The following is a 25,523-nucleotide window of genomic DNA, read 5'->3' on the forward strand; positions in this document are numbered from 1 at the left end:
GCCGGCGCCGTGGAGCGAGGGCTCAATGGCAATGGCATCTCGCATCTCTCATGCATCGCGCCCAAAGGCCTATCAGGGCAGGCTAACGTGCGACACCATCATGCTCACCTCGCTATCCTTGCCGCTCAAGCTCTCTTGGCTACCGCGAGCGAGGCACGAGCCTTGCATTTCCTTTTCTGGCGCGTCACATGATACCGGACCAAATAGTGAGGCGGTGCGGAGTGACCGCGGAAGGCGGGTGCGCGTGGTGCGTCGCTATCTCGGCGTCTGTCCCGGTTCTCCAGAGCCCAATCGCTGGGGCGCCGCGGAGTCCCCGTCGGGTAATGCATATCGCGCTTACCGCTCTTTATTCATTATCATCTCTGCATGAGAGGGGCGCTTGCATGGAGCCGAATAACCCAGCTCGAGATCAGCGGTATACGGGCATGAACCGGGATGAATAGGCGGCAAGTGCTCGGACTGGGTCTGCAGAACGGCTGCGGGGGTTGGGCAGGCGTATGTTGGGCAGGCGCACGCCAAGAGGGATCCGGGCGTGCGACGGATGAGCATCGTGCCGAGCTATTGTCCTCGGCATCCTACTGACATCCTACATCGCGGCCAATGGAGGCGATAGAGAGTGCGCTCCACAAATGAGTGATTTATCCTGGGCCTGGCAGGCACAGATACGCGCAATCTAGGGTGGACGGCAGACGACGGCATCGGGTCGTGGCTGAGGAGAGGCAGTCTGAGGACGCGCCGTGGGGCTGAGGCTTCCGCCCAGTCGCTGAGGCTGAGATCATGCCCACCGTCGCGTCGCCTATCCCAACGTGCGACAACGCCCAATTAGGCGCTAGTTGCCGACCTCATCCGCAGTCGGCGAGTCCCGCTTGCTCTGTGGTCAGGCGGCACCAGCTCCGGCAGAACTGCACGCACAAGTCCTGCGCGTGACAGGCGTTTCACATGACAGACGTGCATGTCAGCGGCGCAGGTGCTGCTGTGAGGACCGCCGAATGCCGGCACGCCGGCAGATTGCGTCTCCATGCCTCCGGCCTCTGGGTGCTGCGAGGGACCTGACAGGACATGCTGATCTGGCCCATGTCGCTCGCGTTCACTGGGGTCTCCGCTGTAGAGAGACGTCGCTTACTGATAAGCCAGTAGGCGCTGGGTCTGTGCTGATAGTACCTAGGCTGATGTGAGCGCAATGATGGGGGAGTCTGCAGGCGAGCCATTGACAAGATATATCACGCCAGGAATCACTAACGGGCAAGTAAGCGACGAGGAGGTGACACAACTGGTCGTTTCGAAGCAAGCCGCGGCGACCAGCCGCGATATGTAATCGCGTGCCGTGGGTTACAAGCCCAGTTCCACGCCCCCATACCCGCGGCTTCCGAGCGCGCCTCGCGACGCCACCAGCCTACGCCTTCCGGGCACGCAGAGCAGGAAGTGCCACGGGCACATTCCTGCATACTCACTTGGCGCCCCACGCCTGGGGTGACTACCAGATACCTCGGACGTCAGCATACATCGTCGCACTGCCACCTCCATGCCAGCCGCACCACCTACACAGCAGCCAGCGTCGTCGCCTCAGCCTACCCCGCGCACGTCAGTCATCACAAATTAAGTCTAGCATACTGCAGTAAACAACATTACCCCTCTCTACCTCTACCACATCGTAAACAACTCAAACTCCTCCGCCCCCACCCGCTGCCGGTACTCTTCGCGCGTGAGGATGCGGATGTCCTGGAGGAGGTGCGCGAGCTCGTCTGCCGGAATCGGCGGCTGGGGGGGATACACGCCGCGCGTAAAGTTGACCTGGCGGCCGATGAGCTTGCGCACCGTTTCGCGGCGGGACGGCCAGTCGTCCGCGAGCGCGGGGTCGAGGTTGAGCGCCGCCGCCGGGATCGTCTCAACACCCACGAGGGTGAATCTGCATGTCGTGCCCCCGAAGCACTCGGAGAGCGCATACATGAGGTCATTGAGCATGCCGAGCCATCGCTGCTCAGGCGGGATATTCGACGTGATGAACCCGGGACGCGTAGGCTTGTCGGTGCTTGTGCGTGGCGACGTCGTCGGCGTTCCTGTGGGCGTGTTCGCCGCGCTCATGGGCATGAGGTCGCCGCTCGGCGGCGGCGACCGCACGCGCTCGTACGGCGTGAAGATGAGCGTGACCTCGCTCAAGCCGAGGAAGTAGGCGCTGAAGCTCGCCTCGCGCAGGCGCGGGTGCCGCGGGTCAAATGACGAGTTGAGCACCATGCGCGTCGCGCCCTTTGGGCGCGCCAGTAGGCCCATGATCGGCCGCGTGCGCCAGAACGTCTCCGCGTCGTCCGAGTTCCACGCCGTCAGGTCGATGAAGCGCACCATTGTGTGCGTCGCGACGCGCCCGGGGAGTGCGGGGCGCGGCTCCGGTCCCCCGCTCGTCTCGGGCCCGCGCCGCAGGATGTGCACGTGCCGCAGCGCGTCCGCGAGCCCCAATGCCGCGACGTGGGAAGATGGTAGACTCCCGTTGCATTCGTCGTCCACGATCGTCGCGGTTGCCACGGCAGAGACGACATGGGGATTCGAAGCGTCGGCCCATCGGTCGGCGACACCGTTCTCGTCAACGGGCGACACCATGAGCGTGTCCCGCGAGTACGACTTGCGTACTCGAATGTGATTGAAGCCGGGCATCGAGGGGGGGAAGGGGAAGGGGAAGGGGTGAGGAGCGTGGGGGAGTGACGATGAAGAGTCGACGAGGGGAGAGGGGAGGAGGGCGACGTCGGAGGAGACGAGTTGTCGGTGGGGTCAGATGCGACGACGATGCAAGATATACGCGGTGGGCAAAGTTGCACCTATCGTATCTGTAGTGGCGAGATATCGAGCGATGAGCAGAGTCAAGATTTTGTCTCGAGCGGGATGCGGCTACGAGCCGAGTCGGACCTCTGTCATGAGCGGCGCTGTTCTGGTGCACAGTGGAGCCTGAGGCGGAGGCTCGGCAGAGCTGAAGATGGAGCAGATGCCGCGATGCCGTTTGTCCGTGGCGGGCGATCGGAACAACTTCTCTGGGCCAGACCTAAAAGTAGATCACCTCATTCTCGCCAGGACACCAGGCACGCGTCATGTCATGTAGCCTCTCGGCCGAGGCAAGATTTGGCGAGGCGCGCGGCAGTGCGCGGGGCGTGCAGCGGCGAGCCGCGAACGGCGACCTCTGGGTGGCCGGTGCGTGCTTCAGCTGCTACATTCAAGAGAGAGCATGGCGATGTGTCGAGCAGGAAAATTGAGATGCACTGGGGTGTGACTCTCCGACTCTCCGTTCCGATGCTGCTGTAGGTATGACGTAGGGGCCGTCTCGGACGTGCACCAGCACGTCCATCCCGTCCAATCTGAAATTCTGATTTTCAGCTCTCAAATGGGCTCACTACTTGATGCTCGTCTGCGTCTCCATCCCGCTTTGGCTGTTGCAGCTGCACAAGTACAGACCCATACGATTTGTCCTGCATCCGGGTCGCGAAGATGGACAAAGCGCAAAGGCGGCTTCCGAGAAGTAGTTCTGTCCAACGTCCCGAAACCTGGTGGGAGCAAGTTCGAGGTCGGGTTGAGGATGGGGATGCACGTCGAGGTTGTGATAGACAACTAGGCATGGGGCAACCCATTGGCGCCGTGATCTGTGTGCCGACAGCAACAATTAGCGCATTCTCATTGTGTATGATTTCAGACTCGACCCTCAGAAGTCTTTGCTGCGAAACAGTGCGAAACAGTGCTATGATATTCGCACACATTGACGGACCAGTGGATGACGGGTACGATGCAACTAACCTCAGAGTGGAAGCGAGATCACTCGACCTCCACCTGCTGCAGCCAGACGGCATGGTTCCTGTTGCGTCTCCATAAGCGCATAAGCGATGGCTCGTTTATAGCGTAGTTGGGAAGGTTAAATTAGATCTCACCCAAGCATTTACTGCTCCGAGTTCCGGCCCTGCAGCCGAGGTGTGAGCAGTGACATGCACCATGCAGAGGTTGCAAACAGAGCTTGTGTCCTGACGAGCCGGGTCTCGCCGATCTCGCTGCCTCAGCCACTGACGACGGAGCAACGGCAACCCAAGTCACGATCCTCGACGCCATGAGAGCTCACAGAGATAACCAGCAGGATGTTGCTGGCCAGATTACGGCCGGTCGCATCAGCATATCAGCAGAGCCGGATCATCCCGCCTCGACAGGCAACGAGACGAGGCACCGGTCAAGCTAGGAGTTTTGCCGCCGACTCCCGCGCGCCCCTCTTATGCATGCCGGCGTCGCGAGCCAGTGAGAAGTCAGAGATCGTGTCAGTGGAGCAAGGCCGGGCCATGCCGCGGCGAACCCGGAGGATGTGCCCCAGTCTCCGAGCCGAGCTGGAGCTTGCCGCCGCGGAATGCGAGAATAGGAGAAGAGAGAGAAAAGAAGACGAGTAGTACAATACACCCGCTCTGCCGATCCCTTCGTTTCGAGCCCTCCCACTAATCCTCCTCCACTCTCTCATTCTTCATCATGGCGCAACAAGAAGACGAATATCAGCTCCAGCGCTCCCGCAACGGCTGCCTCACCTGCCGCGCGCGCCGTGTCAAGTGCGACGAAGTGCGGCCCGTATGCACGCGCTGCAAGGCCGGGGACCGGGAGGTGCGTGCGGTGCGATACGAGGGCCTCGTTTCGCGGCGATAAGATTGCCGCTGATTGCGCTCATGTACTGACGCCAGTGCGGATGGGGAGTGGAGAAGCCGCCCAATCCGCGCAAGCGGCGCCGCCCGCCCGTCCCGTCTCGTCAGGAGACGGCGAGCGGGTCCGACGCATCGCCGCAGGTCATCGTTGCCACCCCGAATACCAGAGGGTCTGTGACACTGCCCCCATCTCCGAGCATCGGTAGCATCGACACGGGCATCGAGTGGATCTCGCACACGACGCGCAAGAAGCTCATGATGGATCCGTGGGTGTACGAGCAACGGCAGGCGCTGACCGCAGAACGATGCTCGAAACCTTCTTCCACAAGAGGTGAGGATTCTCCTAAACCGCCTCTGACCCCAGCGACGAGGTGCTCACGTTCCGCTACTATATCCAGACAGCGGAGGAGCTCATCGCCTTCAACCCGCCAAAGAACCCCTTCAACCCCTGGGTCTCGATCCACGCACCTCTCGCCCTCCGCAATGCGCCTGGGTGAGTTCGTCGTCTTTCGCCACTGACGGCAGCGTCTCGCCCACCTCCGACGCGTTGAGGATAGGCCTGCTGGCCGTGGGCGCTGTGCGGCTCCGCTACGCCGACGACCCAGGCAACCAGCGCGCGGCGCAGCGCATCGCAGGCGACGCTCGGCGCAAGGTCATGAAGCTGCTCGACCCGATCCTCCGCGATCCAGAGAAGAACATGAGCGAGATCGAGGGCGCGCTCGCCGCCATGCTATCGTGCATCGTGGCATGCACGCTCGCGGCCGACAACACGTGGGAGGAAACGCTGATTACGGCCGTGCGCCTCATCGACCGCCTTGGCGGCGCACAAAAGGTCGTCTCGCTCTCCCTCAAAGACCAGTACTCTGTCACGCGTTTCGTGCTCGAGCAGCTAGCGGTGCGCGACGTGATTGCGTGCATGACCCTCGGGCGGCGGCCAAGCATTATCCGGCAACCATTCGAGCCGTGGTTCTTCGAGATCGAGCGCTGGTCCGGCCGTGAGGTCGAGTGGGAGAGCGTTGAGCGGTTATTTGGTGCGTGGGTGTGGCGCTGTGCTCTAATCAGCTCGACTCGTTGCTGACGCCAGGTGTGACACGCGGCATGGTCGACGTCATGGCGCGCGCGTGCTCACTGATTGGCACGGCGCGCGAGACGCAGGCGCTGCAGAGCGTAGGTGTGCGTGCCCCACCCGCACAGCTGCAGGACGCGGCGAACGGTATCCTCGCCGAGCTCCAGGTGCTCGACCAGGGCTTCAACTACAGCCCGTACCATACGCGCGCGCAGTACGGCAACCACTGCTACCGGCACGCGATGCGGATTGCGCTCATGCGTGACGTGCTTGATCTGGACGCGACGGACGAGCGCGTAGTCTCGTCCGCTACTGCGATTCTCGAGCTCGTGCGCGAACTCGACTTTGAGGAAGGCCCGACGCTGAACTGGTGAGTCTGCCGGAGGATTTCACTACAATAATCAACGCACACTGACACCAGGTTCCTCTGGCCGCTCATGCTCGCGGGCTTCCACCTCGGCCACGAGGGGCGCGAGCCGCTCATCCGACTGCTGGAGCACCCGGGCCCGCAGAAATGCTACGACACGCGCGCGTGCATCCGCCTTATTAAGGAGTTCTGGGCACGGCAAGACCGCGGCGAGCCCGTGTCGCATTGGGAGATGTTGACGAGCGACGCGCACCGGTGTCTGTTTGCGGGGTAGGTGCTGGTGTGAGCGTGGGGCGGGGGCGAGGTAAGGCGATGATGTCTCTTGTATGCAACTTGCACTTGTACCACGCGGTGTTGCGCGGGGAGGTGAAGCGAATAGGCGCCGAGACGGATGCGAGGTCAGCCGGAGAGGCAGTCCGCTCGGCGGCGCCTCACGGGCTTCCACGTTGACGAGGAGGCCGAGGATGCGTTGTGGTCTCGGCACGCTCAGACTCGCTGCTCTGCTGCACTCGCGTTCCGCACCGCCAAGCATTCCGCCACTTGCCGCGACGACTCGTCATAATCCATCTTCATCTGCCGACGTGCCGAACCGACAACAACGCCCAACTCCCACGCTCGTCACTGTCGCTCGAGGACAGTATAAGACGCCATTGCTCATCCTCCTCCTCTTCGCACTCATCACCCTCCCATTGCCCTCTCCCTCACCTCACCTCCGCCGCTCCCTCCATACCCCGTCTCTAGCCAACCCGCCACCATTCCGTACTTCACCCCCCACCCAATGCAGCACCCCCCACCGACCTCGCGCGCATGGACGATCACGGCGCGCGGGCTGCCCCCGAACGTATTGCAGCTCGTGGACCGGCCGACGCCCACGCTCCCGCCGCACCCCCTCCCCGCCGACGTGCCGGAGCCTGAAGAGTGGATCCTCGTCCGCACGGCCTACGCAGCGCTGAACCCCGGCGCCATCTTCCAAATGACGCTTCTCCCGCAGCGCTTCCGCAAAGCCCTTTTCAACGTGCCGGAGATGGACATGAGCGGCGTGGTCGTTGACGTGTGGCACCCCGACCGTCCGCACGCCGCCGAGGGCGCCGTCCCCGCCCCCGCTCCCGCCAGCGCGGACGGCGAGACGCCCGTCGGGCCCGCCGCCCCGCCCCGCTTCGCCCGCGGCGAAGGGGTATGCGCGATGCTCCCCGCGTCACACACGCTGCCGACCGGCACGGGCGCGTTGGCAGAGTACGTCGCCCTGCCGGCGCGGTATGCGGTGCGCAAGCCGCCGTCCGTGGCGTACGCGGACGCGGCGGCCCTCCTCGCCGCGCTCACGGCGCACCGCATGGTCGTGGAGAGCGGGGCGCGGGCGGGCGACCGCGTGCTCGTCGTGGGCGCGAGCGGGGGCATCGGCACCATGGCCGTGCAGATGCTGCGGCATGTGGTGGGGAAGCAAGGTGTCGTCGTGGGCGTGTGTAGCGGCGGAAACGCGGAGATGGTGCGCGCCCTCGGCGCAGACGAGGTATGTCCCCTCTCGAAGAAGGCTGACCCAGATCGTCGACTATATGCTGTACAAAGATCTCTCGCGGCACTTGGCCGCGACGTACGCCAGCGCGCCGTTCGACGCCGTGCTCGACACGCTTGGCTTCCAGGCGCTGTACAAGGCGTCGCCGGCCTATCTGCGCGAAGGGGGCGTGTACGAGAGCGTCGGCATCAAGCCGCCGACGTTTTGGATCCCCGACTTCCTACGCGCCGTGTGGACGATGAAGCTCAACGAGTGGTGGCCGACGAGCCGGTGGCTCGGGGGCGTCGGCCGCAAATGGGGCGCGTGCAGCATGATGCACCCGTCGCTGGCGGAGCGCGAGGCCGTCGTCGGGCTCATGGAGCGCGGCGTGATCCGCGTCGTGCGCGACAGCGTGTGGGACTTTGAGCATGCGCGCGAAGCGTACGACAAGCTCGCGGGCAGACATGCGGCAGGCAAGATCCTCGTGCGCGTCGACGCGAGCGTCGGCGAGAATGCGTGTTAGATGAAGCTAAAATCCAAGTAATCCATGTATGTATCTACTGTCTACAGACGCGCGCTCGACTCCTTGTGCGTAGGGTAGTCGATGTACCCCTTCGGTCCGGGGGTGTAGAACGTCTTGCGGTCGTAGTCGTTGAGCGGCCACCCGCGCGCAATGCGCTCCGGCAGGTCGGGGTTGGAGATGAAGTAGCGCCCGAAACCGATGAGGTCGCCCGTCTGCTCAGCAACCTCGACCGCCATCTCGGGCCGGTATCCGCCCGCGGAGATGAATGCGACGCCGGCGTCGCGCACGACGCGGCGGATGGGCTCGAGGTCGTCGTCCGCGATAATCATGTTCTCGGGCATGTCCGTGGTGCCGTACGTGCGCGGCGTGACGGCGTGGACGTACGCGAGGTCCGGCTGGGCCGAGACAATCGCCTTGGCCCAGGGTACAAAGGTGTCGAGCGGCGCGAAGCTGCCGCGCATGCCCTGCACGATGCCAAAGGGCGACATGCGGATGCCGACGCGCTCGGGCCCGACGGCCTCGCACACGGCGTTGAGCACGCGCAGCCCGAAGCGCTGCCGCGCCGCCACGCTGCCCCCGTACTTGTCCGTGCGGGTGTTCGAGACGGGCTGCAGGAACTGGTCGACGATGTAGCCGTTCGCGCCGTGGATTTCGACGCCGTCAAAGCCCGCGTCGATCGCGCAGCGCGCGCCGTGCGCGTAGTGCGCCACGAAGCGGTCGATGTCCGCCTCGGTCATCTCCGTGATCTTGACCGGCGACGGCTTCTTCGGGTTCGCGACGTACTCGCCGGCGCTGGGACCCCAGACGGTCGGGACAAGGTTCGGGTTCGCCGTGCGACCGAGAGCCCACAGCTGGCAAAAGATGAGGCCGCCCTTAGCGTGCACTGCAGCTGTGATGGTCCTCCACGCCTCGACCTGCTCGGGCGAGTAGATGCCAGGCGCGGCTGCGATTCCGCCGGCCTCGGCGGCGACAAAGGCGCCCTCGGAGATCAGGAGGCCGCCGTCTGGTGGGTCAGCGGGGCTCGCGAAGAACGGGGTTGGTAGGCGCCGGGAAGTAAGGGGAAGTAGCGAAGACGGGCAACTTGGCGCACGTCTCGACACCTCGAGTCGTGAAAGCCTCGCCTGCCCATCTCCTCCACCTCAATACTCACCAGTTGCGCGCTGCGCATAGTACTCAGCGCCGAGGTCGGCGGGGGGCACGAGCGTCTTGGCGTCGGAGCGGTTACGGGTAAGCGGGGCCAGGACGACGCGGTGCTTGAGCGTGAACGCGCCGACCTGTGTGGGGGTGAAGAGAGCGGGGGGCATGACGAGTAGGCGAGGTGGGGATGAGGAAAACGAGGGGCAGACAAAGAGAGACCAAGATATCAAAATCGAAGGCGAGATTTAAGCAACATAACCGTGACACTCCTCGCACACTTGGCCGCCGGCACGTCAGCCGGAGCGCGATGCTGATCAAGATGCAAGTCACCGGCGGGCATAGGGCCTGTCTGCAGATCTGGAGTTCGCTTGCATGCAGAGGCGTAGAGAGAACTCCGGGATCCGGGGGTGCAAACGAGCGAGGGCGGAAATCATTCTCGGAGGATCCGGCGGGATGATAGCCGGAGCCAGTGTCGTGATCGGTGAGGTCCGAGGACTCAGCAATGCCAAGCACAAGTGGGGCAGCACGGTCTCGGGCAATGTTCCTCACAACATCTGCATCGACCGACTGCGCTACTTACAATCTCGTACACTGCTCTCCACCTCCCTGTCTACTACCACACACCCTCCCCCCCCCCCCCACCTACTCACTCTCCAGTGCACGCACTATCACCGGCATCTGCATGCCCTTGCTCTCTTCGCCGATGACGATCGAGCGCTGGATGATGCCCGCTGAGAACCGAATAAACTGCTTGCCCGGCACGGGCTCGAATGCAAAGTTGCGCAGCACCACGAACAGCACTGCCTTGATCTCGAGCAGAGCAAAGCGGAAGCCGAGGCAGTGGTGTGGTCCGCCAATAAACGAGAGGAGACCGCCCCACACGCCGGGCAGCGACACTCGGGGAACTGTACCATCGTATCGGTCTGGGTTGAACTTGTCAGCGTCGGCGCCCCAGATGCGCGGGTCGCGGTTCATCTCGCTGATAGGCACGACGAAGTCGGTGCCCTTCGACACGCGGATCTCGGAAATCAGCGAGCCGTCGCGGCCCTGCACGGGCGTGCCAAGGGGCACGACGCAGTCGACGGCGGCGGTGCGCACGACCTGCGGCAGCGGCGGGTCGAGGCGGAGCAGCTCGCGCACGAAGCCGTCCAGGTAGGGGAGACCGTTCAGGACCTCGCTGGCGTTAGAACGCAAAGATAAGATGTCACTCACACACTGGGCTCGTCGTCGGGGACGGCCATGACCTCGGCGCGCAGCTTGGCTTGGATGTCGGGGTTCTCAAAGAGATGCAGCGTCGCCCAGCTCAATGCCGTCGCGCTCGTTTCGTTGCCCGCGAGCATGAGGGCACCGATCTGGCCCTCAATCTCAGCTTCAGTCATTCTGTCGCGCTCGCTTGCACCCATATTCGCGCGGAGGCAGAGGGAAATCACGTCCTTGCCCTCATAGTCGCCCTTGTCGAGTGAAATGTGGTCGCGCGCAATCTCAGCACGGCGTGACTGCACAATGTCGCGAGCGATGCCGTCCAGCACGGCGCGTGACTTGGCTACGCGGCGGTGATTGGCGGTAGGCTAGGGTCAGGCTGCGGCAAGGCGTTGGGAATGGACACAGGGGGCGTAACTCCGGCTCAGACGTCCACTCACAAGATCAAGCGCCTGCGGGAAGATGTTCTGCACCAGCACGAGCTTCCTATTCTCGAGCATGCCGTTGATCATGTCGTTGAACGCCTTGGACAGCGGGTTCTCGCCGTTCACCTTGTGCTGCTCGAAGTAGTAGTTGAAGCCGGCGCGGCCGATGATGTCCATGGCCGTGCGGACATACACCTGGAGCATGTCGACCTGCGTGCCCTTCTCCTGGCCTTCAACGAGCAACTGCTATTAGCGAGCCCTCCCGACAACCCACCTCTTCAACGTTCTTCTTGAGGTCGTACGCCTCCTCCCAAAACATAGGCATCATTGCGCTCACGCTCGTGCCGTTGAACGCGCTGTTCAAGATGCGGCGCTGGCGGCGGTGCGGCTCGTCCTCGACGCACAGGACGTTGGCGCCCGTCATGCGCTCGATAAGTCCATTAAAGCCCTCGTTGCGGTGCCACTGCCCCGTGTGCCGGAGGACGTGCGCGATCGCCGTCGTGTCCGTGGACATGATGCGCCAGCGGCCGACCAGGCCGCGGAAGCGCACCGTCGACGCGCCATACTGTTCCGTGAGGGAGGCGTAGCGCTGCCCGATCGGCTTGGTGGACACGGTGATGAGGCTGCCGAAGAAGCCTGAGGTGGGCTCCGGTCCGCGAAGGTTCTTGAACGGCAGTGTCGCGGCCGTGTATGGGTACAGGTAGAACCAGAGGGCCAAGGGGGCTACGACGACGAGGGAGAGTAGCACATAGCCCACCACCTGTGGGGTGAGGGTCAGCGGTAGAGGCTGGGCGAGGACCGTCGACATGGCGCCGGTGATAGCTCAGCTCAGGTGTGGGGTCGATTGAGAGCTTGAGAAGCGCCAAAGGATGATATAGTCTGACCGGGAGCCGACAGTCATGCCCCCCGTCTAAGCATGGAGAGGAGCAAACGCAGAACCGAACCCAAAGAGCTGCGTAGCGCTTCGACTTCTCGCCTCCAGGGAGATGAGCGCGCGTCATGTGGTCAGGTGACGTTAACATTCCGGCGGCGCGCCCCGCCTTCTCAGTGCCGAATCGTGGGAGCGGTATAGTGCATGTGGCTCTTGCTCACCATAGTTCGGCTTGGCTTCGCGGACTTCGGTTACTTCGAACGGCTTCGGCCTCGTCCGTGGAGACCTTGCCCACTGGAATTGCACGCATTAGATTCATACGATAAGGTGGCAGGATAACCTGAACACCCCGCGTTCCGCTTTCCGCACCACAAAGCACGGCGCGTGCCACGCTACCACTGCAGGAGGGAACCGAGCTGAGAGCCATTCTTGTGCCAAGTCGCCCCCGAATCTGTGCATTTGACATGGCCTACTCGGTCGCGATGCATACTGCAGGGCGTGTTTGCGTCCAACGCCTGTGATCGTCCCATAGCGGCTGCGTAGCGGGACTACGCGGCCTTCCAGACACTGATCGCACCACCAACGAAGCCCTGCATCGCTCGGTTACCCCAGCTCCTCGAAGCACTGCACGACCATCGATTCCACTTGGTTGTTCGCGTCCGGGGCGCTCTCAAACAGATCCCTGAACAGTGCGTCCCACTCGAGCCAGTCGCCCGGCAGCACGTTCTGGATAGGAATGCTGAAGGGTAGCGCAACTGATGCGCCCGTGTATGGATCTGTAACGCCCACGACGTCGTCGTCCGCTGCTGTGCCCTTGATTTTGGCGCGCAGCATTTCGAGCGTCTTCAGAGCTTCGAGATTCGACGTGGTAGATCCACCCATGGACGCACTGGAGCGCAGGACGCCGACCATAGCGTCGAGGGCGGCGATGTGGCTTGGGCCTTCAGGACAGGTGGGCACAACCATGATGTAGTACGCCATAAGCAGGCCGGCTGTAAATGCGCGCATTGTGTACGTCCACAGCCCAGCAGACGGCGCGTCAACATAGTCGAACAGGATGAAGGTCATGAGTGCGCGCGTGGAGTCGACGAGGCGGTGACCCGCCTTGACGGCCTTCAGGAGAGCGAGGGAGACGATGGTGGGGTCGCGCGAGGAGAAGTATGGATGGTACAGCTGTGTGCTAAGGTCGTGTGCCGCAATCTCAAGCACACAAGCCTGCATGTGTACCCAGTTTGGCATTCCTGGACCACGGGAATGTGTGGTACGGAAGTGCGCGGGAAGAGTGATGAGATAGCGCGCGATGAGCTCCTCGGCGGCTTCCCAGCGCTCCGGCAGCGGCACACTCTCATCAGCCATGACCTTTTTGCGGTCGAGCATGAGGTTGACGAGGTCCGCTCTAGCATCGACATAGCCCCACTCCGTGAGGACGTGCGGTGTGCTCCGAACCTCTGGGGAGAGGTGATCCATAACCTCATCTGAAATGATGAGGGGCCGGGTCACAATGTTGACGTCGAGCTGGCTGTCGATGTGCAGGCGGTCGGCCATGAGGCTGGGGTTAGCAGAACTCGAAAATGCAAGGGGCGTTACTCACTGGCGCTGGATGAGAATTTGGTACCACAGCCTGCGCCGCATCTCGCGCTGGAACAGCGTCTCGCCCGGCTGATCCTGGTACATTCCCACCAGTAAGGCAGCTTGATATGCGCGCCCGAGTTCCAGGAAGAGTGTTGCCGGCGAGGCTGCGCCGCCGCCGAGCCGGGCACAGGCGTTGACAAGGAGGGCCTGAACGTAGTCGATTGTGTAGGCTCCCTGATTCTCGCAGAAGGAGATCAAGCCTTCGTGAAGGGCTATCATATGCCGCTCCCCGGCTACGCGATCCGAGCTGGTCGAGACAGTGATGGCTGTGCAGAAGCAAGCGGTAAGAAGGGAAAGGAATGGGGCATCGGTGTCCTCGGCGTGAGGAAGACGCGCGATCGCAGCTTCGGCGCGCCGGGTGAAACTCGGAGCGTGGACCAGTCTGAACATGATGTCGAAGTTGAGAAACTTGGCAAGCAAAGCGCGGCACTCATCGGGTGTGGGAAAGACTGCGAGGATGTTGCTGAGGTCGTCATGCAACGCAGGGACAAAGGTGCGCAGCGGCGGGCCGGCGATTGTTATCCCGTCAGCGACTCGGAGACGTCCAACGGGCAGAGGCGAGGCGGCGCGCGACGCATGTGCGCTGCGGGGAAGTTGAACAGGTGGATGCGGAGGATGAGAGGGTAAGCTCGAGTGGGATGAAGAAGACATGAGCGGTGGGGGCTCGGGCGTGTATCGCGGCTCGTCGTAGTCGTCATCCTCGCACGTCTCGGCCGCTCGGATACAGCGCCGACATGGTCGCTCAGCGTTGCAGCTCTGCTTGAGTCGACGACAGCGGAGACACGCGGCAAGCGCGCGCTTCTTGCCCCCAGCTACCACGGGAGGGAGAGGCAGTGGCCGTACAGCAGGCGCGCTGCCGTCAGCCGGAGCACGGACGGACATCAGTAACGCGGGAGACTCACCCATAGACACAGAGCTGGGCCTCGCCGTACGCGACGCATGCTGCGCACGGATGCCCGCGGTCACACTTGAGCTTGTGGTCACGGCAGCGAGCGCATGAGAGGATGGCGCGGCGCTTCCTAGCGCGCATGGGGCCTGTGGATGAATGTTCTTGGTCAGTCATGGATTGCAGGGCATGGGGTTTGTTGTGATGTCAACATCTGGCCGAGATCCCGACGCGGTCTCGTTTCCTCCATCTCATCTCCCTCCTTCATCCATCACTCGACTCCGCCGACTCGATTCAAACAGCGTCATCTTTGTCATCACGCGCCGTCGCTAACGCTGCCCGAACTGACGGCCCTGCGGGCAACCGAGTCATGCATCGCGACATCCGCAAATTTCCTTCCCACATCCGGGCGCGGCGGCGTCTCGGGCGAAACACCGGTAGGCCCGACCTCAACGGCTCACTAGAAGCCATCTCCGGCCCTATCACCACTCCGCACGCCGCATTGTTCGTCATGAACAACATGCTAGCAGCGGGGGCCCGCGATATCTCGGGGTCTGGACTCGCGATGCGCCGTACAAGCGGCCGAGACGCCGTGTCTCACCTACACCTGAGTTTTTTTCTTGTCTGTCGTCGTGGAGCGAGGATGGGTATAAGAACGGCGAGGGGAGCGTCTGACAGCTAACCAGCACTCACCCATCTCCGCCTGATCACATACAAAGTAGTCGCGATGTCCCTCCCCAACGAGCTTCCTAGCAAGGAGGAGTTCCAAGAAACGCCCTCGACGTCATGCTCGTCCTCGGAGACAGGCGTAGTCATCAAGCCTCACCTCGACGATGAAGAAGATGGCGGCCGCGAGGCGTGGATGACGCTCGCGGGCGCTTTCTGCGCCATGTTCGTCCAGTTCGGCCTCAACAACGCCTTTGGCGTCTTTCAGGCCTACTACGAGACACACCAGCTCGCTGCCCACTCGTCAGACGCGGTCGGCTGGCTCGGTGGCATCCAGCAGTTCCTGTTTATGGCAGGAGGCCTCATCACGGGCCGCCTGCTGGACGCGCGCGGCCCACACTTCTGCATCGTCCCCGGTTCCATCCTCCTCGTAGCCAGCCTCTTCATCACCTCGGTCTGCACAAAATACTACCAATTCATGCTGGGGCAGGCAGTGCTGTTCGGCGTTGGCGCCGCGCTCATCTTCACCCCCGTCATCTCCCTGCCCAACCAGCATTTCCCGCGGCGCCGGGCCATGGCCGGCGCCCTCGCTATCAGCGGGAGTGGCCTCGGCGGCGTCTGCTGGCCCATCATTCTCCAGCGCCTCATCGCACAAGTCGGCTTCGGCTGGGCGCTCCGCATCTCCGGCTTCATCTCGGCCGCGCTCCTCGCCGTTGCATGCGCCCTCATCCGGCCCCGCTTCCCGCCCCGCAAAGCCACCCCCTTCCTTGACACCCTCAAGTGCTTCAAAGACCCGCAGTGGCTCCTGCTCGCCTTCGGCGTCTCCCTGTCCACAGCTGGCTGCTTCATGCCCTCGTTCTTCATCACGCTGCGCGCCATCCATCTCGGCGCCGGCGACCTTGCATTCTACACTCTCTCCATCCTCCTCGGCGCATCCATGGTCGGCCGCCTAGCCGCCTCCCTCGGAGACATCACCGGCCGCTTCAACCTCAACATCGTGTCGACACTTTGTGTCGGCATCCTCATCCTCACATTCTGGGTGCCGCTGCGCAACTTCGACCAGCTCCTCGGGTTTGCCGTGGCATACGGCCCGTTCTTCGGCCTTCTCTTCTCACTCAACACGCCGTGCATGGCCCAGATCAGCGCACCGGACCAAGTCGGCGCCAGGACAGGCATGATGTTCGCCCTCAATGCTCCGTTCAACCTCGTCGCTGTCCCGATCGCCGGCGCTATCGTGTCGGCACACCCCGGCGAGGCGGGATTCCGGCTCGCAGGTGTATTTGGCGGCTGCCTCTGCCTCACAGGAGCAGTGTTGATGGCGGGTGCTAGACTGCGCATGGACCCGCGGTTGACGGCCAGGGTGTAGATTATTGTACAGTATATTCACATAGACACCTCCGGGTATAGACTGATAGACGGCCCACATAGATGGATAGATGTAATATCTGCGCACTACTGTCGGGGATTGTGGCGAAGGGATGATCGTTGATGTGTTCAGAATACTTGGCATGAGCATTATCTGTATTTGCCGTCTGATCTCCTTCATTATGAGAACCAAGTCAGTGGAGCGAGACATCATTCGTTGAGGTGGAGGGCAGAGCAGAATAAGCATCGTGCCACAGCCGGGGCACTGGTCCTCCCGCCACCGTGGAACGCATAGATGGTGCGACGCCTCTTCGATCAGTTCCGTCCATCATCCCATCTGACGACCTGAATCATCTTATGGGCCATGACCGTTATGCCGATGTGACGCTCACTTCACGCCATTGTATACAAGCCTATCTTCAACTATGATACTTTGAACGCTATGTGCCCCAACAAAACAGATGTTGCCACGGCATTGCAGCGCCCCCTTCTCGTTCCCAAGATCGCACGCGATGGGTAAATCCTTGCGTGCCATGCCCTTCATTCTGCAATGCATCATCACGCATACCTAGCTCTCCTTTTGTACCAACTGTCTATTGATGTCTAGCCACCCTTTACAGCACATACCGAATCCTCTTCTCCGTCATGACGCTGTCGTCGTCGTCTCGCTCGTCCATGCGCTGGTTCTCGCGCCGGAGGCACTCGCGGAGGACGAAGCTGAGCGCGATCGCTGCGGCTGTAAAGCACGCGTTGATGACGAAAGCCTTGACGTACCGCGGCCCGTCGGACGCAGGGTAGAAGTACGGGGACCAGATCTGTGCGACTGGTGTAAGCAGATACATGAGGCCGGGTACGCACCATTACCGAGCGCGTTGACGGTGCCGTATGCGACAGCGCGTTTCGCGCGCGGGCGCGAAAAAGTCGATCCCACCCAGGCGAGGAGCACGGTGAACGAGCTCGACATGCCGCCGGTCATGAAGAAGATCGAGAGGTATCGCGGTGCGGTGGCTGTCGTCGTGGCCGCAATCACGAAGCCGATAATGCCCAGTACCATGGGGACGGTGTAGTGGAAGCAGCGTTCGGGGCGGCGGTCGCTCGAGAAGGAGACCAAGATCTCCGTGATCGCCGGGACGAGATATGGCGGCGCGGTGAGGAGGAGGCTGGTGTAAGCGGGGCCGAGGATGGACTTACGTTTGCACGCGGCTCTTGCCGAAAGTGCTGACCACGGTTGGCACGAAGGCCGTGTACCCGCCCGCGGTGGTCATGAGGCAGTAGATGAGGCCCATGAGCCACATCTTGTAGTCCTTCACGGCAGCCTTGATCGCCGCACCGAGCGGCATGTACTCGTCGTCGCCCATGCCGACGTCGCGCTCGAGGCGCGCGGCGGCGAGCGCCTTCTCGCGGTCGCTGAGCCAGCGCGTCGTCGCGGGCCAGTTTGGGAGGATGACGGCGGCCACGAGGCCACAGAACACGGTCAGCACGCCCTCGATGATGAACAGCCAGCGCCAGGATTCAAGGCCGCGCGCCATGTGCAGGCCCCGCTGAACACCCGCGGCGATGAGGCCGGCGAAAGCGCCGGACAGGTGCGCGCCGGTGTAGAGGATGGATGTGCGGAGCTGGGATTAGCATGAGCCGAAGTAGTGGTCCTTGGAGCAGGAACTCACAGCCAACTCCCGCTTCGTGTACCATGACGAGAGGAAGAAGAGGATTCCGGGGAAGTAAGGGGCCTCTGTGACGCCGAGGAAGAAGCGGCACACCACGAGATGCGAGTAGCTGTTTGCTGCGGCGGCGCTGGCGCTGACGGTGCCCCAGAGGATCACAAAGCCAGGGAGATACAGGCTGGGGCGGGAGCGAGAGAGGAGAATGTTGGAGGGCACTTGGCCGATGATGTATCCGGCGAAGAAGACGGAAATGACCGTGTTGAACTGGGTGCCGACGAGGCCGAGGTCCTTGTCAAGGCCTTGGACGCGGGCAAGGGGCACGGCATTGCCTGGCGTCAGCTGAGTCGGCGGGGGCTCTCACGGTCGAGGTAGTTGAGGACGAGGAGAATGAAAAGGGTGGGCAGGATGCGGATGTCGATCTGTCGTCAGCGGAAGCGGAACTCGGACGCGGCGGACGCGGAGGTGGGCGTTGTGTCTTTGGCATGCCATCAAGACCATGCGCCGCGGGCTCCGCTGTCGCTATTCACTCGGCACACAAACTCACCTTGCGCTTCAGCTTGGCCTGTGCGCGCTGGTACTCGTCGGGCGCGAGGCTATCGACCCACGCGTGCGCCTCGGCGGGAATGTTTTGGTCGAGGTGTCGCCGGGGCTGCGCCACGACTGCGCCCTTCTCATCGGCAGTAGACATTTTTCCTCAATTCGAGGTGGGCTCACGACGAGACGAGATGACAAGAGACAAGATCTGACCAAAGTCGAGATGATGCAAAAAAAAATAGTGCACCGGAACGGTGTCAGGCAGTGCCGGTATGACCCAACGCCGCCGGTTGTGACCTGGCCCAGTTTGACGCCAAGTCCCGCAGAATCGCGCGCGAGTTCCGCAGATACAGATGCGGCGCGCCGCGTACGTGACCGGTTTCGCGCACAGACAGTTTAGCTCGCCTCGAGGGGCAGCTGGGGGAGGACTGGGGGGAGATTTCGGACCATGGCTCTCGCGATTCAGGCGATGTTGACGAGGGGCAAGTTTATCGGTTTATCGGGCCCTGGCACGGCCGAAGAGTCGGCTGGCTGGGGCGGAATGTGGCACGTGAGGGGCACGTGGGGTCAGTGAACGCTCAAGCATTCCGAAGAGGGAGGTGAGTTGAGTTAGTGGACGACGGAGGGGGAGTGAAGTTGATGAACGCCGCGATGCTGTGAGATATTGATGGGAGGCTCATGGACGTTTACTGCGGAGGGGAGGTTCTGCCGTCTTCTGCAGTCGATCTGCCGATCTGTGTGGGGCATCGAGAAGGAGCGTGTTGTTGTTCCATCCAGGCACCTCCACTCCACTCTCTTATCAGCTTCCCAATGCTCACGGACATTCCAAGCATCTTCTTGCTCCCAGCTCTCTGGATCATCCACATGCCTGTCCTCGCTGCCGGCTCAACCTCGCTGCCCGGCCCGACCATCCTCCGTCCAGTCTCAGCCTGACACGTGTCTGCTGCGGCGGGAGTTTGCGGGTCGGGACAATGTCATCGGTCGGCGTGCCTCCGCCCTTCTACCTGGCCATTCAAAATCAGCCGCGGCGTAACTTGCCAAAGCCCATTCATGCCATTCCATTCAACTTGTGGTGAAGCGGCGATCGCACGCACGCTGGCGGGGGCACGTGGAGACCCCAATAGTGCACCAAGGTGGGCTTGGCTGCTGCTCACGTCACCGCACTCGGCAGATCACGCCGCAGGCACCGCATACTCTGCCAGCTGCCGGGCCGGTCGCGGTGTCTTACTCGGGCATTCAAACCCCATGGGCCATGACAGAGATGTTGCAGGCACGGGGAGCTGTCTGCATCAAGCGAAACCATTTGTCGTGGTAGAGAGTGAGGTGAGCCAGCTGAGGTGAGCCTGGGCGGGTGCACCACGCGGGCGCCGACCGGCATCTTGATACCTGTCAGCTGACCACGGCAATCGGCAACATGTCGGGTCGGCCCCCCTCGGTAGCCTACACCGTACCGGAGAGCGCGCTGCTTCGCTTGCCCCAGTTCCAGTGGTAGCAGGCCATCGATCGACGTGGCCAGCACTATATAGCTCGCATCTGCAGGCTTGTTGCTCGCCATCTTCCTGAATCTAAACTCAGCACACACACAACAATGGTCGACGTTCCCAAGGTTTGCCGCGCCGCGCCCGCTACCAATGCTGGTTCGATGAACGTGAGTTTGTGATAGTCTTTGGTGTGGAGAGCTGCGGCCTCGCCAACTGTAGCAAGGGTTTGTCAGAGGCCCCGGTCGACGACCTCCCATCCCCCATCCCCTTTGACTCACCTGCTCACACCAGTACACCATCACTTGCCGCGAGGACTACCCAGTCCCCGAGCCCAAGGAGGGCGAGCTTCTCGTCAAGCTCAACTTCTGCGGCGTCTGCCAGTCTGACCACCGTGAGTGTCCCAAAGTCTGCGGGGTTGGGATGTGGGGGGCGCGGGGCATGCAGTGGGGGGTGATGGAGATGGCGGGGGAGATTGCGGTGACCTCAATGCCCTGCGAGGCTGAATGCTTAATCGCCGCGGCGTGCCCCAATGCCGCCGGCGCGGGTGAACCAAGCCATCCTATGGTTGTGTCTGCGGTCGTGTGCGCTTCGATTGCATGCAATCATCATGCTACTCGACTGGAGTGCATGTCGACGTAGCGGTATGCGTCCTCTGTTGGCTGGTGACGAGTGTGGCACCTTGGTCGCTCCGCGATCTTTCGGTCGAGATAACAGCGCCCCATTCCCCGTCCCGGCATTGAAGGCTTGGTGACCTTGCTGATGCCAGACATGATGGCTGGCGACTGGGGTCTTGGCCCCGCTCCTGGCGTCGACTGCACCGGCCACGAGGGTGCTGGTGTCGTCGCCAAGCTCGGCCCCGGCGTCGACCCCGCCAAGTGGAAGATCGGCGACCGTGTCGGCATCACCCCCGTCAACTGGACGTGTGGCGAGTGCGAGTTCTGCAACAACGGCCACGAGACCATCTGCCTCAAGAAGTCGTACATCGCCAACGCCGTCAACGGCACCTACACCCAGTACCCGACGGTGCACGAGTCGTGGGCCATCCGCATCCCCGACAACGTCGACGACGCGCAGGCCGCGCCCTTCATGTGCTCGGGCGGCACCGCCTACACGGCCACGAAGGCCGCGGGCGCCAAGCCTGGCGACACGATCGTCGTGTTCGGCGCGGGCGGCGGTGTCGGCCACATGGTCACCCAGTTCTGCAAGGCCGACGGCTTCAACGTCATTGGCATTGACGTGGGCGACGCGAAGCGCAAGGTCGCTGAGCACGCCGGCGCCGCCCACTTCCTCGACGTCACCAAGGTCGCCGACAAGGACCTCCCCGCCGAGGTCCGCAAGCTCTCGCCGGACGGCTTGGGCGCCCACGCCGTCATCGTCGCTGCCGGTAACCCGAAGGCGTACGCCAACGCCCCCGGCCTCCTCCGCCCCCTCGGCGTCATCGTCGCCGTCGGCATCCCCGCCGCTGGCACCGCTATTGCCGGCGCCGACCCCGCTCTCGTCACCTTCGCCGGTATCCAGATTCGCGGCATCCTCGTCACGTCGCGCGTCGACATGGCTGACGCCCTCCGCTACCTCGCCGATGGCAAGGTCAAGGAGAACGTCGAGGTTGTGCCCTTCGCAGAGTTCCCCGCCACCCTTGCGGCTGTCGCCGAGTCCAAGACCTCGGGCCGCAAGGTCATCGATTACTCCAAGTAGGCGAGGCTGGTTGTCTCAGAGGCAGATTGCCGGACATCACGTTGTAGCCGAGTAGTAGCGTCAGAAGATATGCAGGGTTATTGGAGTACTATTTTTGGGCGAGGGGAAAGAGGACTAGGGTAAGCATTGCTACTATTTGACAAACATTGGTAATGAGTACGATGCTGGGACTGCTGCACTGTGTTCATCCATGATCTCTAAGTATACAACTCAAACTACAGCTTGGCCTTGTTGCGGACCCAGCGCTTCCCGCCCGTCAACTTGACCCACCGCTCCGCACACTCCTTCTTCACAACGTCCTTCCTGATTTTCCCGTTGGCATTGCGCGGCAAATCGCCCTCGTAGATGTGGCAGAACACGGGCTGCGCGGCGTAGCGCAGCATCGGCGCGACGCGGTCGAGCACCATCTGCGGCGTGAGGAACTTGCCTGGCGCCAGCGAGACCGCGCAGCCCACTAGCTCGCCGAGCACGGGGTCGGGCACGGCAACGGCGGCGACCTCGGCCGTCTCGGGGAGGCGCGCGAGCGCATTCTCGACCTCTGCGGAGGCGATGTTCTCGCCGCCGCGGATGATGATGTCCTTCGCGCGGTCGCGGATGTACAGGAAGCCGCGGGCGTCGAGGCTGCCCATGTCGCCCGTGTTGAACCACCCGTCGGGAGTCATGGCCTTGCGCGTCGCCGCCTCGTCGCCGTAGTAGCACACCATGACGTTGGAGCCGCGCGCCCAGATGATGCCCATCTCGTCGGGACCGCATACGCGCCCTGTGTCGGCGTCGCGGATTTCAACGTCGCAAATTGGGATGGTGGGCCCACAGCTCTCCGAGTTTTCGAGGTAGTCGCGCCCAGTAAGCGCGTTGTGAAGGCCGTTCGTTTCTGTCAAGCCCCAGCCGTTAGAGCACGAAATCCCCGGGAAGCGCTTCGTGAGGTCGGTGACAAGCCCTGCCTGCACCGGCGCGCCGCCCGACGAGATGGCGGTAAACATGCGCGTCTTGGGCAGCAGCGGCGACTGGAAGATGGCCTTGGTGGTGGCGGGCACTCCACCGAGGACGTTGACGTCGTACTTCTCGATGAGGCGGATGGCCTCGGGCACGCTCCAGCGCTTCATCCACACGATCTTGGCGCCAGTCGTCATCTGCCGCGTCGTCCATGAGATGCAGCCCGTCACGTGGAACAGGGGCGCCGGCACGAGCATGCACGCTTGCGCGACCGGGTGCGCCGTCGCCTGCTCATACGTCGCGCCGGCTCGCAGCGCCGCACGCAGGCCTGCGAACGTGCCCGAGACGTAGTTGTGGAGCGCGCCGCGCTGGTTCGAGAGCACGGCCTTCGGCATGCCCGACGTGCCGGAGGTGAAGAAGATGTGGCCTTCAGACTCAGGAGTCATGACTTCAAGGCCGAGGCCTTCGCCGCTCTCGATCTGCCGCAGCTGCGTCGCCGTAGGGTTGAAGTCGGGGATGCGGGCAATCGCCGCGCGCAGCTCGGACGACAGGTGCTCCGTCGGGTCGTAGCTGTAAACTGGGCCCACGCCGCGCTCCTTCAACCGACCCATGATTGGCACGATCGACGCGACGAAGTCGGCGTCGCCGAGCACGATATCGGGCTTCGTGATCCCGAGACAATGTACGGTCGCGTCGTTGTGTCTTCCGTCAGCTGATTCGAGGGCGCACTCACAGAGTAGAGTTGATGAAGACGGGCACTGCGCCGAGATAGTGCGCTGCCCACGGCACGACAAGGAAGCGCGAGCTGTTGTCGCCGCCCACCGCAACCTTGCTGCCCTGCCGGATGCCCTGGGTGCGCAACCACGCCGCGAGGTGCACGACGCGCCGCCGCTGCTCAGCATACGTGACCTCCTCGTACTCGGGCGAGTTCGGCAGCGGGGACACGTACATGACGCGCTCGGCGTACTTTGTGAAGCCGTCCTCGAGGGCGACGCGGTAGTTCGTCGGTTGCTGGCGTCAGCGGGGCCGGATTGCGCCTCACATTCTTCCACACGCGCTGCTTGACGCCGTTGACCATCACCTCCTCGACCTCTCCGACAGCGCCGGGCGCCGTCAGGATCGCGTCGCCTGCCGTCAGCGCCGCACCGAAAGTAACTTACACTCCTCCATCGTCCGCGCGGGGTACTGGGTCGTCATGCTGGTCATGATGGTTGAGGAGACGAAGGCGAGGCCAGCAGCTTAAGACGTTACATGAGCTCGGTGGGTGGTCGGTCGCCCACCAGCACCACAGCAGATGCCGAACACCGGCAGGACGGGCCTACTTGGTGCCCCTCGGAGTTGTCCGAGGCCCCACCACTGGCCGCTGCGCCGGCCGTCAGCCAGGCCGAGCTGCCGGCGGCTATGCTCACAAGGGAACAGGCACTAACTGTCAGACTGGGTTGCATAACTGGCCCAAAACGGGCCAGCACATCACAGTGACGCTCAGCCGTGCGTAACCGCGGGCGATGCGGACTCGTGCTCCTCCTATCACCGCGCCCGCATATCTCGTACATGCCCTGCTCAATGACTTCCCATCTGGGCACGTGTAGCAACGTGGGCATCGTGGGCGGCTGACGAAGAAAAGCGGGCGTGGGGCCGTCTGGTGACCCCGCGAACGCCCAGCATGCGTGCCAGCTAGTGGTTGGTACCTCAATCCGCTGCCTCGATTATCCCCAGTGTGTTGCTTAAGGATTGATAACAGCTATTTACTCGTCACGTACTACCTTCAAGAGAAGCGCTTGTCACTCCTATGGCTGTGTGTTTTTCAAGCTGTGCCCGTGTTGTCCAGACCGTGCGTTGCAGGTCAACTGCGCACGGTCGTAGCCTCCGGCTTTGACCGCGCGTGCTCTACAACTTGTGGTCGCCCTGTGAATGCCACTCCTCCTCCTCGATGTACGCCGCGAGACTGAACCACCCCATCTCAGGCGTGCCCATCTCAGCCTTTGTGCTGGCAATCTCCTCTGGCCCAGCCTCAACGATGGGGTCGGTAGGGCGCCGCGCAGCGTCAGCGAGCAACTGCGCCTGGCAACACATCTCAAAGTTGATCTGCCTGTCTGTCAGCCCGCTTGCAGCCCGCTCACGCAACCCGCACTTACCACCACGCGGCCTCATCGATGCTGAGTTTACCCATGGCAATAATGCCGTGGTTCTGGAGGATGGCGATGCGCTTCGCGCCCGCAAGGTTGGCAATACGCTCGCCCTCCGAGTTATCGATGACCACACCGCCGAAAGGCACAAGCACCATTTCGTCATGGTACGCACATGCATCTTGGGAGATCATGTCGAGCGTGCGGCCGAGGGACGAGAACGCCTTGGTGTGCGGCCCGTGGACGTGCACGATTGCCTCGATGCCGGCGGGGCCAGTGCGCCCGCGGATGCGGTAGATCTGCGAATGGATCGAACTCGCCGACGCATCTGTCGGGGCGCGCCCCTCCACCATCGCGCCGTCCGAGACGCGGCAGCGCACGAGGTCGCTCGCGCGCATCCGCGCAAAGCTCTTGCCTTGCGGGTTCACCCAGAACGTGTCCGGCTCGACGGGGTCGCGCACGCTGCAGTGCCCTGCGATGCCTTCGGCCAGCTTGAAGCGGTGCAGGATGCGGAAGACGAGCGCGAGGTGTTCTTTCCTGTACCTCCGCTCGTCAAGAGGCGTCGCGAATACCGGAAGCATCACCCGCGTCGGGCCGACTTGCACATCTGCGAAGGGCGAGGCTGCGATGTCCGGCGTGATTGGGAAACCGGGGGTGGCAGGTGATGCCTCGAGGGTCGCCTCTCCCCGCAGGCGGAGAGTGGGCTGTGTCGTGGTGGTTGGTGCGGAAGAGGAGGATGCGGTGGCCATGATGCGTTTGAGTGGGTGATGCAGAGTCAGTTGCAGTGAGATAAGTACTTTGTGAGCGTCGGAGATGAGCT

The 25,523-nt window shown here is 62.8% G+C and overlaps 13 protein-coding genes across 13 annotated transcripts; 5 read left to right on the forward strand and 8 right to left on the reverse strand.

Moving 5' to 3' along the window:
- Positions 1–1,641: 1,641 nt before the first annotated feature.
- On the reverse strand, positions 1,642–2,646 carry COLE_06453 (uncharacterized protein; the record flags this gene model as incomplete). The annotated part of the gene is made up of 1 exon (XM_018425270.1): positions 1,642–2,646. One exon carries the CDS (start codon positions 2,644–2,646, stop codon positions 1,642–1,644), a length of 1,005 nt encoding a protein of 334 aa, XP_018280206.1.
- Positions 2,647–3,364: 718 nt separating this feature from the next.
- Positions 3,365–3,592, forward strand: COLE_06454 (uncharacterized protein; the record flags this gene model as incomplete). The annotated part of the gene is made up of 1 exon (XM_018422663.2): positions 3,365–3,592. One exon carries the CDS (start codon positions 3,365–3,367, stop codon positions 3,590–3,592), a length of 228 nt encoding a protein of 75 aa, XP_018280207.1.
- An 887-nt stretch (positions 3,593–4,479) lies between these two features.
- Positions 4,480–6,353, forward strand: COLE_06455 (uncharacterized protein; the record flags this gene model as incomplete). Its single annotated transcript, XM_018426538.2, has 7 exons — positions 4,480–4,608; positions 4,686–4,912; positions 4,948–4,977; positions 5,011–5,139; positions 5,172–5,677; positions 5,731–6,082; positions 6,134–6,353. 7 exons carry the CDS (start codon positions 4,480–4,482, stop codon positions 6,351–6,353), a joined length of 1,593 nt encoding a protein of 530 aa, XP_018280208.1.
- A 504-nt stretch (positions 6,354–6,857) lies between these two features.
- Positions 6,858–8,091, forward strand: COLE_06456 (uncharacterized protein; the record flags this gene model as incomplete). The annotated part of the gene is made up of 3 exons (XM_018421269.2): positions 6,858–7,169; positions 7,206–7,586; positions 7,618–8,091. 3 exons carry the CDS (start codon positions 6,858–6,860, stop codon positions 8,089–8,091), a joined length of 1,167 nt encoding a protein of 388 aa, XP_018280209.1.
- A 41-nt stretch (positions 8,092–8,132) lies between these two features.
- COLE_06457 (uncharacterized protein) lies at positions 8,133–9,395 on the reverse strand (the record flags this gene model as incomplete). The annotated part of the gene is made up of 2 exons (XM_018426539.2): positions 8,133–9,094; positions 9,242–9,395. The coding sequence occupies 2 exons, from the start codon at positions 9,393–9,395 to the stop codon at positions 8,133–8,135; spliced, it is 1,116 nt and encodes a 371-aa protein (XP_018280210.1).
- A 475-nt stretch (positions 9,396–9,870) lies between these two features.
- Positions 9,871–11,661, reverse strand: COLE_06458 (uncharacterized protein; the record flags this gene model as incomplete). Its single annotated transcript, XM_018425271.1, has 4 exons — positions 9,871–10,405; positions 10,441–10,796; positions 10,869–11,096; positions 11,128–11,661. The coding sequence occupies 4 exons, from the start codon at positions 11,659–11,661 to the stop codon at positions 9,871–9,873; spliced, it is 1,653 nt and encodes a 550-aa protein (XP_018280211.1).
- A 666-nt stretch (positions 11,662–12,327) lies between these two features.
- COLE_06459 (uncharacterized protein) lies at positions 12,328–14,386 on the reverse strand (the record flags this gene model as incomplete). The annotated part of the gene is made up of 3 exons (XM_018425272.1): positions 12,328–13,273; positions 13,316–14,209; positions 14,259–14,386. The coding sequence occupies 3 exons, from the start codon at positions 14,384–14,386 to the stop codon at positions 12,328–12,330; spliced, it is 1,968 nt and encodes a 655-aa protein (XP_018280212.1).
- A 718-nt stretch (positions 14,387–15,104) lies between these two features.
- On the forward strand, positions 15,105–16,274 carry COLE_06460 (uncharacterized protein; the record flags this gene model as incomplete). The annotated part of the gene is made up of 1 exon (XM_018422664.2): positions 15,105–16,274. One exon carries the CDS (start codon positions 15,105–15,107, stop codon positions 16,272–16,274), a length of 1,170 nt encoding a protein of 389 aa, XP_018280213.2.
- Positions 16,275–16,887: 613 nt separating this feature from the next.
- COLE_06461 (uncharacterized protein) lies at positions 16,888–18,622 on the reverse strand (the record flags this gene model as incomplete). The annotated part of the gene is made up of 6 exons (XM_018422665.2): positions 16,888–17,096; positions 17,132–17,433; positions 17,465–17,889; positions 17,938–18,263; positions 18,296–18,353; positions 18,479–18,622. 6 exons carry the CDS (start codon positions 18,620–18,622, stop codon positions 16,888–16,890), a joined length of 1,464 nt encoding a protein of 487 aa, XP_018280214.1.
- Positions 18,623–20,056: 1,434 nt separating this feature from the next.
- On the forward strand, positions 20,057–21,644 carry COLE_06462 (uncharacterized protein; the record flags this gene model as incomplete). Its single annotated transcript, XM_018425273.1, has 3 exons — positions 20,057–20,116; positions 20,241–20,340; positions 20,716–21,644. The coding sequence occupies 3 exons, from the start codon at positions 20,057–20,059 to the stop codon at positions 21,642–21,644; spliced, it is 1,089 nt and encodes a 362-aa protein (XP_018280215.1).
- Positions 21,645–21,859: 215 nt separating this feature from the next.
- On the reverse strand, positions 21,860–23,774 carry COLE_06463 (uncharacterized protein; the record flags this gene model as incomplete). Its single annotated transcript, XM_018421270.2, has 4 exons — positions 21,860–23,279; positions 23,311–23,588; positions 23,620–23,705; positions 23,738–23,774. The coding sequence occupies 4 exons, from the start codon at positions 23,772–23,774 to the stop codon at positions 21,860–21,862; spliced, it is 1,821 nt and encodes a 606-aa protein (XP_018280216.2).
- Positions 23,775–23,824: 50 nt separating this feature from the next.
- COLE_06464 (uncharacterized protein) lies at positions 23,825–24,178 on the reverse strand (the record flags this gene model as incomplete). The annotated part of the gene is made up of 1 exon (XM_018427166.2): positions 23,825–24,178. The coding sequence occupies one exon, from the start codon at positions 24,176–24,178 to the stop codon at positions 23,825–23,827; it is 354 nt and encodes a 117-aa protein (XP_018280217.1).
- Positions 24,179–24,464: 286 nt separating this feature from the next.
- COLE_06465 (uncharacterized protein) lies at positions 24,465–25,284 on the reverse strand (the record flags this gene model as incomplete). Its single annotated transcript, XM_018420293.1, has 2 exons — positions 24,465–24,666; positions 24,713–25,284. The coding sequence occupies 2 exons, from the start codon at positions 25,282–25,284 to the stop codon at positions 24,465–24,467; spliced, it is 774 nt and encodes a 257-aa protein (XP_018280218.1).
- Positions 25,285–25,523: the final 239 nt, after the last annotated feature.

This window comes from Cutaneotrichosporon oleaginosum (genome assembly GCF_008065305.1).
Source record: "Cutaneotrichosporon oleaginosum strain ATCC 20508 chromosome Unknown ATCC20508_contig06, whole genome shotgun sequence".
NCBI classification, from domain to species: Eukaryota; Fungi; Basidiomycota; class Tremellomycetes; order Trichosporonales; family Trichosporonaceae; genus Cutaneotrichosporon; species Cutaneotrichosporon oleaginosum.